Below are 15,142 nucleotides of genomic sequence, written 5' to 3'. Positions count from 1 at the left end.
AATGTTTGAACCCGCCCCCCGGGAAATGAAATCCAAGTGGAGCCAGCCCAGACTAATATACCGCGACAGTGTTGTGTGATATTAGTCTGGCTTATTAGCCAGGCTAAACCGATAGCTGTCTAAGACCATCCAAATGTGTAACAGTGGTTTTATAATCATTGGAGCATAATCTGCATAAGAGGAATAGCAATACTTTTGTGCAAAAGAAGATATCAGAGTAAAGCCGAATCCTGCACTTAAATGCAACAGCCCAAGAGTAATATGTCATTTTTACTGTTTAGCGTTTAGGCCATCTATTGAGTAAAATAAGCCAAGAGGGCCAGCAGCCTTCACCATTTATCAAAAGCCTATAGCCTCAGCAGTCATGTATTTTCAAATACAGGGCGGCTAATAGAGAAAACCCATCACAGTTTCTGACAAAGACAGCATTCATGAATCAGGTTTATTCCTAATCGCATGATCTCCCAATTACTCATTTCCCAACAATAGAAGAGCTATTGTTGCAAAAGCGAAAATATGCCAAGAGATGAGTCCCGCCCCCCCCTCCTTTATGGGAAACCTTATTTACTCTGCTGCAGAGGTCATTAAAGTATCATATTTTCTTGCAACTAAAAGGTACAAATTCAGAAGTAGGCTAGAGTGATATTTTCATCTGTTAATGTTAACATTTCCCAGGTTGGTGGGGTCTCTGGTTGAACCAATCAGCATGTGAGTCTCTTCCAGCGGCTGCTGTTACTTCAGCATGGGGCAAAAATATACGTCCTCTTTTATTTCTTACTGGATATGCCTGCAAAAAAAGATGTAAATCCACACTGATAATATTACATCTCTGAATCCTGGCCAAGCCGTGAAAACCTTCCATCAAATCCATATCTTTAAAACCTGTCCTGACTGGTTTACCACATCGCCTGTTTAGTGTAAGCATGATGGAAAACCAGACCGAAAAAAGGTGTCAGAGAGAAAAATATTATTGAAATTCACATGAACGAGCGAAAATGGTTTTGACCAATGGGCTTGACTCACGAGCTTGCGCACAAACTTGCACACAGGGTTGCGCACGGAGGTCACACTATTGCACATGCGTGACGACACATGAATAGGCCCCGCCTATCAAACTTTTCCAACCCAGACGAAGAGGTGGAAAGGGAGTATGCATGCTGGGAGAAGAGTTTCCGCTGCCCTCTCTATTCTTTTTTAACTCTATGGCACGAATCCCTCAGAAGAAGAAGTGTAGATAGGAGTGAAGCTGCCGTTGCCTGGTGGTCAAATCTGGTATTGCTAGATTTACACATTTAAAACGCTAATGTGCGCACTTCTACTGTACCATTTGAGACCCTATAGTGTGCCTGCTCGATGCTCAAGTCTTTCACATAATACGGAAGAAGAGCGTACTTCCAGGTGCTTCATCATCCACTGGGTGAGCAACTTCATTGAAATGAATAGGTGGGGACTGTGCAGTCCGTTCTCTAGATCAGGGGTTCTCAACGTTTTTGGCCGGGGACCCCCGGAAATGCTTTGGCAACGTCTCGGGACCCCCGCCCCGCCCCCTCCCGACCCCCAATATAAATTGACTGCTACAATAACCTTAAACCATTTTGGGCGGGAACCCCTTTTGGTGTTTTAAGCATTGTTATAATTTAGCTATTGAAAAATTGCAGATCTACAAGCTCATAGCGCGCCACCGAGTGGCGCGCTACGAGCTTGTAGGTCTGCTATTTTTGAAAAATCGTGAAAAAAAAATTAAACAAAATCTTTTTTTTTATTTGTTTTTGAAAATAATTTGGGGACCCCCTAAAATAATTTGGCGACCCCCCGAGGGGTCGCGACCCACGGGTTGAGAACCCCTGCTCTAGAGATACAGCTCTTTATAACAAGCATTATCATCCAACCAAAAGGCCAAAAGGTCAGATACAGCTCTTTATCACAAGTTTTACCACCAACCAAAAGGTCAGTTGTCCCCAACATCGTTAGGATCAATTGAGGGCCCACATGGAAATCTAACATGCGGAAACCATTCGGATTCAGATGGTTGAGCATTTTCAGAGCATGTTTATTTTTTATAATCAATCAATCGATTGTGTTTCTACTTGGATCAATGGAACTAATAGTAGTATACTTTAAGTTCCTATTTGGCTATTTATCACCATGACACATTTGTCAAGGTTTTAAAGGTTTTTTACAAGATATATATACATACACACACACACACACACACACACACACACACACACACACACACACACACACACACACACACACACACACACACACACACCGGTGTGTGTGTGTATATATATATATATATATATATATATATATATATATATATATATATATATATCAATGTTATATTATAATTTCAATTTGTAGTGTTTTGCCAATTATTTGGGGGCCCACGTACAATACCCTCGTGGCCCACATGATGGGAATCTCATCACACACACACACACACACACACACACACACACACACACACACACACACACACACACACACACACACACACACACACACACACACACATATGTGTATATATATATATATATATATATATATATATATATATATATATATATATATATATATATCAATGTTATATTACAATTTTTAGTGTTTTGCCAATTATTTGGGGGCCCACGTACAATACCCTCGTGGCCCACATGATGGGAATCTCCACTTTAGGTATTGCACAACTGGTGTTAGATCTGCTAGTTGCTCTGTGCAGGGGAATGGCAGAAGGTTCTGCATGCAGATTTCTGACACTGTTCTACCGCATGCTGCTAGCGTATAAAAAGTAGGTTGAGTAGGTTAAGCATCTTCAAAGGATGGGGAGAAAAACATGGATTTGGAGACTTTGAGGATGGGCTGCACCTCAGCATTCTTAATTCTTGCTTAATTCTTTATGTGCGAAGTACGAACATATTCGTACCCCCCAGCTATGGGACGTTATTAGCCACATACCCCCTCGTATACTCTGTGTATGGTTGAGGCCCACAGCAGCGTTTAACATTGATCCGGTTGCTATGCAACGCCTCCGTCACCACCAGCTATGGGACGTTACAACTGCTCTCCGTTTACCACAGTTCAAAGCAGGATTTTCAAACCTCCATAAGTCGGAATCTAAGAGAGCTGTCCTTGGTGGATCTTCAGCCATCCAAAGTTCGGATGTCATTTGTGACTTTGTATCGCTCCCGGCATAATGCAAATGAACGCAAATGGTTGCAGTGTGTGTGCATCAGTGCATGGGGCTGCAGGGGGGAGGAAATAGATCCTGTTAAAGTGGCCGCAGCCGTGCCACAGCTTAACTACAATTATGCTAACAGCTAGCAGCAAAAAAAGAGTTAACAAAATCTGAGGACACCACACCTCCAACCCCCCCTGATGGCCTGCCCCTGGAAATATCAAATATCATTGGGATTGGTATTTCAGATACTCAAGGGGACAGTGTCCTCATATATCTAACTACTTCTCCAAAGTGAGACACCCACAACCACAACACCAGAGGGAGCAACCACAATCTGGTACCCCCATATTTAGAACAAACATGTGAAAACTCTCATTCTACTACTGTGCCACCAAAATGTGGAATGCCCTGAAATCATTCTGTAAAGGATGTGAAACACTGGTTTCTTTCAAAACGGTCCTGTAGTGCAGGGGTTCTCAACCCGTGGGTCGCGACCCCTCGGGGGGTCGCCACATTATTTTAGGGGGTCCCCAAATTATTTTCCAAATAATGAGCTTGTAGATCTGCTATTTTTCAATAGCTAAATTATAACAATGCTTAAAACACCAAAAGGGGTTCCCGCCCAAAATGGTTTTAAGGTTATTGTAGCAGTCAATTTATATTGGGGGTCGGGAGGGGGCGGGGCGGGGGTCCCGAGACATTGCCAAAGCATTTCCGGGGGTCCCCGGCCAAAAACGTTGAGAACCCCTGCTGTAGTGTAAAACACAGGACATAGCTAGGACCACAATGGAAGGGCATTTTTGTTATTCCTTTAGCCTTAATGTCTTACTGTACCTCTGTGCTGTTTCACATTTATGTAAAAGTACTCAATGAATTAATCAATCAATCAATTTAACGATTCCTTCAGCTTCTTTCTGGATAGAAAGAAGTGTGGTTTCTAATGCACAAGAAAATTCATCCACGCTCTGCTCTTATAACGCTGCCGTGATAAGACTCTTAATCAAGCTGCTGAAATGAGAATATATTAGCAGTGCTTTCAACATGCACATAAAGTGATGTGAAGCTGTTAATGGAGATATCTGAGAGTGAGAGTTATGTATGAGTATGACACATTCACCCCAGAGCCTGCCATTACCATCCAACCCCCCCCCCCACCCCCCCAAGTAGCACTGTCGTGCTTCACATCAGGAGCGATGTATATATATTTGTGCAGCCACTCCAACGAACAGCAATGTCCGTCCCTCCCTTTGTCTGTATGTCTGTATGTTTAGGGTACCAACAGGTGCTAAAGTGGCGCTGTTGACCTAGAAACAGAGAGTGTTGCACTATTGCCTGCTAAGTAATATACAGACAACCACTAGTCAGACAACCACTAGTCAGACACCCACTAGTCAGACACCCACTAGTCAGACACCCACTAGTCAGACAACCACTAGTCAGACACCCACTAGTCAGACACCCACTACTCAGACACCCACTACTCAGACCCACTAGTCAGACAACCACTAGTAAGACACCCACTAGTCAGACACCCACTAGTCAGACACCCACTAGTCAGAAACCCCAACCAACAGCACCACTCAGTTCAGACGGGTCTGATTTTCTTGAGCATAAGTCTGTTGCATACATGTATATCAGTAAGGCAGATGCTGTAATGACACAGATGGGAATATTTTTGTGTTTAGGTAAGATGCAAACAACATTTGGGTGTTTTTATTACGTGCTTTGATTGTTAATCTGACTAATTTAGCACCGTACAATTGTGTCAAATATACAAAGAAAGATGCATTGCATCTTTCGTAAGTGTACCTAGGTGTCAGGACTCACCTGACAGGCTTGATAGAGCAACTGGTGCTCAAACTTCTTGATGCCGAGGATGTTCTGGAACATCTCGTACAGCTGATCCTTGCTGAGAATAAGCTCGGAGGCTGCGCTGGCAGTCATGCGCTGCTGTGCCTTGCGTGGATCCTCGTCGCCCCGGTAGATCGTGTCAAACTTTGCCATCCACGAGCTGAGCACCGTCTCCTTACTCAGGCCGTCGATCTCTGGAAGGCTCCGCACACGCTTCTCAATGTGCCTCTTGAACACTTCCCTGCAATCATTGGCTGAGAAACCCCCTGACTGGACCATCTTTGCCACACGGTCACTCTTCAGGAACACCTGTATTGACAGAGGCTAATGTCAGCGATTGTTTCAGGACAAGAGCAAGTTCATGTGGAAGCAGAACAACTTGCCGGTGAATCCTGCTAAAAGGCAGGGCAGGAGTTTAGGTTCTATAGGGTCTATTCCACAGATCTGTAAAGATGTGATTTCTTGATTGTATCTAACCTAATGATTTACTCAATACTACTCATCTTGTCTTAAATATTGATTACATAATGTGACTCACGGGATAGTTTAATACAGATATGCAGAAGCAGAAGCAGAAGCAAGAAACGTGTCACCAGTACTTCAAATTCTATTAATATTAATGGACCTACAAATAAGAGGGCAAGCTCTGTGCACTGATTGAGGGTACAATCAGTGCAATCTCATTCAAATAAGCAGGAGCGGAGCTATGACTTGACAATATCAGGGGCCTAGCCCAGAGCATTGCAGGGCCAATGTGCATGCGTGCGTGCGTGCGTGCGTGCGTGCGTGCGTGCGTGCGTGCGTGCGTGCGTGTTAATACATGAATTTTACAACTGCCCATAGGTGAGGAAAACAGGCTAACAGTGGAGAGAGTGCAACCTATATGATCTGAATTGGGCTTTAAACTGCTAGACAAAATAATAAGTGAAACTAAATGGTTCCTCATTTTGCTGGCGACCCACTGGAAGCCAAGGACCCCTCATAGTCCCACCCTGGACTACACTTTTTCTTAGAAGTGACACGGGACTATTTTAGTTTAGGCTACTTACAGTACTTTATTGTTAGTTTACTAATGCAGACACTCCAGACAGTGCAGTGTTCCTTTGTAGTGATATAAAACTGGTATAAAAGAAGCAGTTGGTAGTATTTCACATGCTGAGAAATTATATGATGCCATAGAAATGTATCAAGATGCCCAAAAATGTTTCTTCCAGACAGGGCCAATGTGGGTTTGACACCCCACCCGCGCCGGCGGAGTCGCCCCCCCTTACAATTCTGTCTGCCCACCTGAGTGGGGCTGGCTAAATCCGGCCCTGCTTCCAGACAGGTTTATTTCTACTCCTCGTAACATTGTGAGAGAGTTCTGAAAGGGTGTTTCTCATTCACTATCCAATAGGGAAGTGAAGTGAGGACAGATGGCCTTGTCGGAAAACAATCTCTCACCTACGGTCTAAAACTTAGTTTATAGGTCGTTAGCAAAGCCTAATTTGTTGTTGCTGTGCAGTCAGGTTTGACAGCACTACCGTGTTCTCACTTTAAAGTGTTTTTTCTGCTTTGAAGGGAGACATTGATAGGGCTCTGAATTACTGTCTGAATATCCATTCGGGCGGCCATTTTCTGAGGAACCTCTACAGTTGCAGTAGCGTACTATCATTCATAAATAACAATTCCAATAGAACAATTTCAAAGTAAAAGAAAAAGCTATTCTAGCACTCTTTTGTCTATACGGGGGGGGAATCCAGCGTTAATTAATACTAATCCTAATACTCTGTATATACAGTAGATAGCACATAGGTGTGCAGTCTGTGAATGAAGCACTACTGTAACATGAGCTTAGCAGCGTAAGGTGAGCTGATACAGTGTCTGCATGTTGAGTGGTGCCACTGTGTGTATTGCCGCTATACAGCATCATATGTTGCTAATTAAATAATATTTCAAATTAGCAACATATGATGCTGTATAATGCATATTACGCATGTGCATAATATGCATATAGATTATGTACGTATGTGCAGCAGGGACAGCCATTTTTTCAGGGCTATCCTCTCTCTCGCCTTAATGACTGATTGATGAGAAGATAACGCTTATTGTCACAGCATCGGACATACAGTAGCTACTGGACTATCAGAGATGCATATATGAGACTCTGACAGTCACATTATGTGCTCACTATAACACCGGCAACAATGCAACACTAAAACGTGATAGTGGTTCTTCACCGTTCACCCTTGCCCTGCTCTGCAGTCTATATTGTATCATTGAAGTGGAAGTCGATCAGCCACTTCTGAAAATTGGACCATTCAGAGTTCATTGTGGTTGAGAGAGCAGATTGCTGATTATCTGTGCTTTTGTAAGACAAAGGACAAAGTAACCATATGCAGTAAACCATAACTGTAACGGCAGGCTTTCTTTTCCTGAAAAGTTGCAATGCAAAAGTTGAAGCCATCGTTCTCACGATAATACAAATCTAAATATATTTTAAAACAAATCTTGTTTAAAAAAAAATCTGCCTAATGATGATGTCACTGGTGGACGGGTGCCTGAACTGCCCACAGCTCTCCTATGAGACACAGACTGAGTAGAAAAAATTGGTGGTGTTTTATCATGAACATTAGTGAGGACCAATTATATGAAGAGATGTTGAAAAGTGGTGAAGTGGTCCTTTAACTACTTTTAAGGCATGGGTTTATTTAATTTGAGGTCTAAATATGTTCTAGACCTGTCCATTTTTCAAGTTTCATATCTTTCATACCTATATAACAGGAAACTCTGGTCTGGTCCAACCTTTACAAAATTAAAGCAACCAGAGTGGATAGGTCCAGCTAGACAATAATTAATCACTTGTCCTAAATCCATATTTTAGGGGATATTTATGTTCGTATTACTGTATGAGTAGCCTGAAAGTACCTGAGCTTTTCTTGGCATAAAGGCCAGATCAAACAAGCACTGAAAACGGACGCCGGCTCCCTATATTGGTTCACCAACCTATGTGCCCGCATAGGTTGACTCTAGGACTGGTGATATGGACAAAATAAAAATCACAATACTCTTGTGACGAGAAAATCTAATCAATCAATAAATGAATTAATTCAGATCTTGAATCTACAAATATCTAAAAAATATATTTCCAGCATTTTTGGACATTTTCTAAACTATAAAATAGGGCTCAAGTGGTCAAAACCAGGAAAAGGCAATACTCATGTCATGTCATATCATTATATTATGATATCCAAAAGACGATATTTAGTCTCTGGTTTTACCTCATAGTAGCTCTGCACAGCGTTGATGAATGCCTCGTCTGCCACAATCTGTGTGTCTCCATTGAGGAAGGCCTTGAAACGATCGTTGGTCTGCCTGAGCTGCTGCTCAGTGATCTGTGGAAGCAAGGACACATAGAACAGTGTTTTTCAATCCTTTTCATATCAAGGTCCATTATTTACTCTGCATTTGAGCCACGGACCACCCTTTGATGAAATGTAGCCTCTCAGACCCATAACTTAGATTATGATGGATATAAAGAAATTGCAGTTTGTGATTTGTGGCATTTTGTTCGAAACGGACCAATCATGCAAGCTTTGGAAGTTTGGCATCAACCAGGTTAATGGGGCCAGAGATTAGCTGGTAACGGACGGACACACACATGTACACACACACACACACACACACACACACACACACACACACACACACACACACACACACACACACACACACACACACACACACACACACACACACACACACACACACACACACACACACTGTATGCCATACAGGTCGGCCTGGTGGAGACAAATAAAACGTTTACTGTGTTGTGTTACTTACACACAAATCATCTGATATGAACAAAGACACTGACTGTTTGATAAAGATTTTTCTTTTCTGTACCTGAACAAAGTACATATGAGCACCCAACAACCAATCCTTGATTATTACATCAATTAAAGACTGCATGTTCCTGTTTATTTTCTGAAGGTGACACTTTTACTTTAAGGCAATTTGCTGTTCAGTAATTTATGCATCAGTGAAAGAGTGCCGTGCAACACATTGCTCGACAAAAAACAACATATTTTCACCCTGAAAATCCTCCAAAGAATAAATTAGGTTTAACAGTGTTTCATGTTCTGTGTGCACTCACACGTATCAAGATGAAAGAGTTCCTGGACTGATATTCATAGATGGTTTAGTAGAGCCAGTGACCCAGTGGCCATAGCGCTGTCTTCATGATGCTTATTTGCTATGTGTTTTATGCATGTTGTCGCTGTTGGGTGGAAACCTTGTATGTCCAAAACCGTTCCATTATGAAATTGTGAAAATAGCAGATCTATCTACAAGCTCACAACGCATTATGAGCAGATGTACATTTGCCATTTTCTCTACTTTTGTGCGACACTCTTGTAGGGCATTCATTTTCAAAAAAAGAAAAGAAAAAAAGTTTACATTTTGAGATACATGGTTTCTGTCCGACAGCAACGATGTCAGGATATTTTCAACAAATCTCAGATCTACTGCACAACCTTGTGAGCTTGTATATTGACCCTTTTCACTAGTCATTCATTGTATGACAAGGTAGGTATAGGGCTGGTTAACACAGAACAAGGCTTTGGTCTCACGGTACTTTATGTATGTGTTAGAGTATTTCAAGTGACAGACTTCAGTGTGGGAGTGAGATGGAAAAGTACCACATATCAATGTGCCTATGCGGCACTGTCATCGCCATCTGTGTGTATCTTACTGCACTCCCAATACAAAAATGGAACATCATGCAAAATTCATGTTGTTGGTATGAAAACTCAGAGAGAAAAATCAATTTTGCGCAATAAGAACGCATGAGCACATACACAATAAAGTCCTCCTACATGTAAAATGGACACTGCAAACACAGACATACAGACACACACGCCCACAGGAGGCGAGCGACAGAGAAAGCAAAAGATAGAGAAAGCATGACGCTTCATTTATACTCACCAGGCTTTCCACTGCAGAGGAAAGCCTGGTTTTAAGCCCACCAACTCTAGAGCCCACCTAATATCTATTGTCCACACTGTCCAGGTGTGGGCCGCAATGTTATTGTTCCCCCACATAAATGCCAAATCCAGTAGCCTATTCTCGCCAACAGCAGTCACGATGAGTTAAAACAGGGGTTCTCAACGTTTTTGGCCGGGGACCCCCGAAAATGCTTTGGCAACGTCTCGGGACCCCCGCCCCGCCCCCTCCCGACCCCCAATATAAATTGACTGCTACAATAACCTTAAACCATTTTGGGCGGGAACCCCTTTTGGTGTTTTAAGCATTGTTATAATTTAGCTATTTAAAAATAGCAGATCTACAAGCTCATAGCGCGCCACCGAGTGGCGCGCTACGAGCTTGTAGGTCTGCTATTTTTGAAAAATCGTGACATTTAAAAAAATATATATATATATATATATTTATTTATTTTTGAAAATAATTTGGGGACCCCCTAAAATAATTTGGCGACCCCCCGAGGGGTCGCGACCCACGGGTTGAGAACCCCTGAGTTAAAACATGGACATCCAAAATGAAGCCTTCCAAATAGTACTTAAAGCAACTTGCCGCATTAATTCATACGATTTCACATGGTTATGACACCACTGGTTTCCGAGGGAAGTTATTTTGGGGAGTATACCATGTCTGTAAAATTATATGCACTGTTCATACAAATTCTGTTACCTGCCAGGCAGCCACTGTACAAGTCCAGTGTTATTATGGTTGTCAACAGAATCTGTGTTATTGAACGAAGGAGTTGCTGAGAGTATTAATACAACTCATGAAAGAAACCAATGACTTTTAACACCAAATTAAACAATGTCCATCCATCCACTGATTCTCTTTAGACCGGATAAGGAAACTGCAAGTTAATCCCACAGTATTCTGTCGTACGACGGTGTGCTGAAAATAGCTGATCTACATTGTAGATGTAGATCAATGGGTTCTTTTCAGTGCATAACACTGTCGCGCAACAAAGTAGCTTTCGATAGTAAAGAAGTCAAACTGTCCTTGAAAATAAATACATTGAAGAATTCAAATTCCATATTGCAGCACAGAGAGGAGAACCCACTCCTATTTCAGCTCAGTAACGTAATGTGGCTGTAAGCTCTCTCTCTCTCTCTCTCTCTCTCTCTCTCTCTCTCTATTTGACTGTGAATGACACAGTCTCATGTTCAAACACAAAACACTATCTTGCAACAAATAACAAAGCAAGACAAACTAGGTGGAGGGAAAACATCAAAGATCAATACTTCAGGTTCTGCTTCACAAGACAAGTTTATTTGTATACAGTACCGGAGCAGCGAGACTGAGAGAATGTGCTGACGGTCCCTGCTGATGTTCAGTCACTATACGAATGCTAACTGCAATGACTCCCAGCCAGGACCAAATAAATCTATAAAAACTGACATAAAACACTAATCTTAGATAATATTCACATAATATGCAAATCAGTCTGGGCCACACTGAGAGGCTCAAGCCAACAACTTGGCTTGTTTGGCTGTTTGTCCCCTTGTGAAATTGAGGGAGTATCTTCTGAACAGAGGACAAATAACAGCCCTTACTATCAACTAATGGGCTCCACTTTGCTTGCCTTGGCTCTAGAATACCGTGCTTCAAATGAATGCACCATAGTTCACTATAATGCACAGTTGCACACACACAGACAATTGATTTATGATCGAAGCTCCTCTTCCAAACTCCTTACATATCTAAGAACACCTTTTATTCAAACTGAGAAGCGTCATTAAACCGAACTTCAATGAGAGACATCAAACATTGAATCTGCATTCTTAATAATTGGATAAAAAGTTATTTTAGTGTAGAAATGTATCCATATGGGTATACATTTTTCCCAGAGTTAAATTGCTGTGTATGTACTTGGACACTGGATTGAAGGGGGTACTCAAACTGATTTTCAAAGACAAAAGTGGAACAGTGGAAAATCTATATTATGAAACTATGTATACATACGTATACTATATAGTGGTATATGTCTACATAAAATGCTATCTAAGTTAAGGTGACTTCAGACCAAACAAACTTGTTCAGACTAGTCAAAGACTACTTAAAACTGTCAGATTGCAAAAGACTAGCATTTTTTTATCAGCAGAAACGATGTCAGCCGACAACACATTATTTATCCCAATGCAAATTGCAAAAAGCAGCCTGCAGCGTTGGTTTGCAGTCTTGCCAGTTCTGCTCATTATAAGCGCCTTTGGGCTTGTTTTTTTTTTGTAACATAGCTTAATATTCATAGTTGTTGCTTTACTTTGGGCTTATTTCTGAAGTGTAGTTATTATTTGGGCTTGGTTTCATGATTATTTTTGAAAATAGCTAACTGGTTACTTCTTTTGGGCTTGTTTTCATAGACCTGGTCACTTGTTTCACTCAAAGAATCTGGCAATCTCTGCATCCCGCAACAAAAACAAAACACACATACTGGTAGCATTTCTTTCGCTAGCTTTGCTTATTGATCGATTGGAATTGAGAGTTGAGATTGAGAATAATGGTATCTAGTTCACACTACCAGTAGTCAGCCCTGAAACATGACGAGCAGACTAGAGATTCACTCTACAGTAGCTCTGGTCCATAGCCAGACCGAACATTCGGTTCTTCATCAACGGGTTCCAACCATAGAGTATATAAGGATAGAGTTTTGAAGCACCCGGAAGAACCGTCTACTTCCGCATTTTTTCGAAAGTCTTTTTTTGCGGAAGTGCAAACGAGCGCTCAATGTTAAACCCCAGCTGCACGGGATTTCCTCGTCATAACTCCACGGGTCCGCCTGCAGTTCCACCTCTTACCACTAGGGCCCAGTGCTTCAATGTTGGAGAGCCTCACTGGGGGCTTGGTTCCAACGCGTCGGCAAGGCGATATGGACGGCAAGCGCCGGGAGCTTGTCGCCGGGAGTCTCCTACCGACAAGCTCGCGGCACTTCCAAACTAGCTGACAGCCGACGGTCTGTGCTATCTGGAGCTACCTTTACATAAGTTGAGCCTTTGTAACTTAACTCACCAAAACCTTTGCTGAACTGATGATTGAAAAAAGACATGAACCAATTCAGCAAGTCAGACCCATATCAAACCTCCCCTTTCTAAACAAGATACTTGAAAAGGTTACAGTATATTCTACAAACAAAGTAAACAACTTTCTAAATGAGAACAATCTTCTGATCTAGATATGTCTGTCAGGTTTCAAAGCTAATCCTGTAGGACAGAAACTCTAGGTACCTAATGTTATCAGATACTTACATGTAGTTCTAATGCTAGATCAGACATCTGATCTGGTTCTTCTTGTCTTTATTTACCGGTAAGTGCAGGATTCAATACAAATAATTAAATCATCATACATCCCCTTGAGAGATGAGTTGGCCTGTCAGAACTGTTTCTGTTTCAGACGTAACTTTTGGTGTTGCACAAGGGAGCCTATTGTGCTTTTGCTGTTCTCCCTATATATTCCACTAGGTGATAATGTTAGCATACATATCTGTGATGGCCACACCAGCAGCAGCAACACATTAAGTCAGTAAAACATGTTGGAGACCTATTTTGGTTGTTGTTGTTGTTATTATTTGTTATCAAGTTGCTTTATCAAACGTTATTTACTGTAATTTGCATTAAGTTGTGTCCTATAAGTCCATGTGGGCGGGGCTGTGCATGACACATAAATAAATAATCTATCTATCTCCATATCTATCTATAAACAGATTGACCAAAACAGCATTCTTTCATCTGAGAAATATTGCCTCAACCATTCCTATAACTCAGAAAGATGTCGAAAGAATGAAGTAATTTGGTTTACATGAGATTTATCATCATCTATTATACATTTGAAAACATGTGCCCAAGCGCACGCACAGGAACACAAGGCACCAGCTACTACGTCACTGACACGCTGCAACACGCTGCAACACACACTGCAACAACACACTAACACGTCACACACTTACCCTCCGCGTCGTTGGTTCCCTATCTCCTCATGTCGCGCCGCACGGCCACACTCGACACCAGCCGCGTAAAAATTGTCATCGCACTGCCACTAAAGCCGGCTCCCGTCCACACTCGCAAACAATATCAATATCAATAATAAACACAAACACGCCACAAGCACCGACACCCCCGCCTAATTTGTTGCCACGTCTATGAAAACAAGCACAGAAAAAATGCCATTCAACACGCTACTTACACACACTACCACTCGCTTACAATACGCGGACCTGGCAACACTACATTCCCTCTCCCATTGGCTCACAGCCCACCACGTGACCCACACAGGGAGGGAGACGATTGCGTGATGCTTCTATGTACAGGATTCTATAGGTCACCACTTTTGGTGTGACACACACACGGCTTCTGTTTACTAGAAGAAGAAGAACTACACAGCGCACACTCTGATTCTAACTTGGACACTTACCATAATGCTAACACGACCGCGTCGACACCTGGCGTGGTACAAGCGGGACAAACCCAGGCGCATATATGGATACCAACAACAACACTACACGCACACGCGCGCGCTGCAACAACAAACAGCTACGTACAGTGTGTGTGTGCGTGCGTGCGTGCGTGCGCGGGGGGGGGGAATTTGGATCGCCTCGCGATGCCGCGACAATGGCACTACACTACACAGGGCTCGCCAGTGCCACTACGTACTCGCATTTGCGACTTACAATATCACCGTGCGAATTGTAACATTCACTTTGTAGCACCGCTGCGACTACACAATCCAAACTACTTTAGAGCTACACGTTGCGCCGTTTACATCCACAACAATGTGTCACTCTCTCGGTCCTGCACCGCTGCTGGAGAAGTATAGCACTGTCGAAGGCAGCGCAACTACTCCCCCCCCCCCCCCCACACACACACACACACACACACACCCCAGAGAGGGAGGAGAGAGAAGAGAGCGAGAGAGAGACAGAGCACACACGTCTTCACGTAGGAACACAGAGACAAAGACAGCGCTTTCCAGTCCTTACCTTTTCTCTCACATTGTTTTCTTAGCTTTGTGACTGACCAATGAGAAGCAGATTGTATTGTCTGCAAAGCAACTATGTGTCTGTCACAAATAAAAGTTCTGTCCTGCAAGCCCATGTCA

The 15,142-nt window shown here is 42.5% G+C and overlaps 1 protein-coding gene across 4 annotated transcripts in view; it reads right to left on the bottom strand.

Moving 5' to 3' along the window:
- Positions 1-15,142, bottom strand: part of cadpsb (Ca2+-dependent activator protein for secretion b) — a gene marked incomplete at its 5' end in the record, with an annotated part of 108,424 nt that overhangs the window by 78,752 nt on the left and 14,530 nt on the right. For all 4 annotated transcript variants that reach the window (XM_079509182.1, XM_079509183.1, XM_079509184.1 and 1 more), the window contains 2 exons: positions 5,012-5,344; positions 8,296-8,409. In XM_079509182.1, the coding sequence (XP_079365308.1) occupies positions 5,012-5,344; positions 8,296-8,409 (447 nt within the window). The remainder of the gene's footprint in view (positions 1-5,011; positions 5,345-8,295; positions 8,410-15,142) is intronic.

This window comes from Electrona antarctica (genome assembly GCF_951216825.1).
Source record: "Electrona antarctica genome assembly, chromosome: 9".
Lineage (NCBI taxonomy): Eukaryota > Metazoa > Chordata > Actinopteri > Myctophiformes > Myctophidae > Electrona > Electrona antarctica.
Note: the sequence above shows the minus strand (reverse complement) of the source record. Positions and strands in the feature narration are given on the sequence as shown.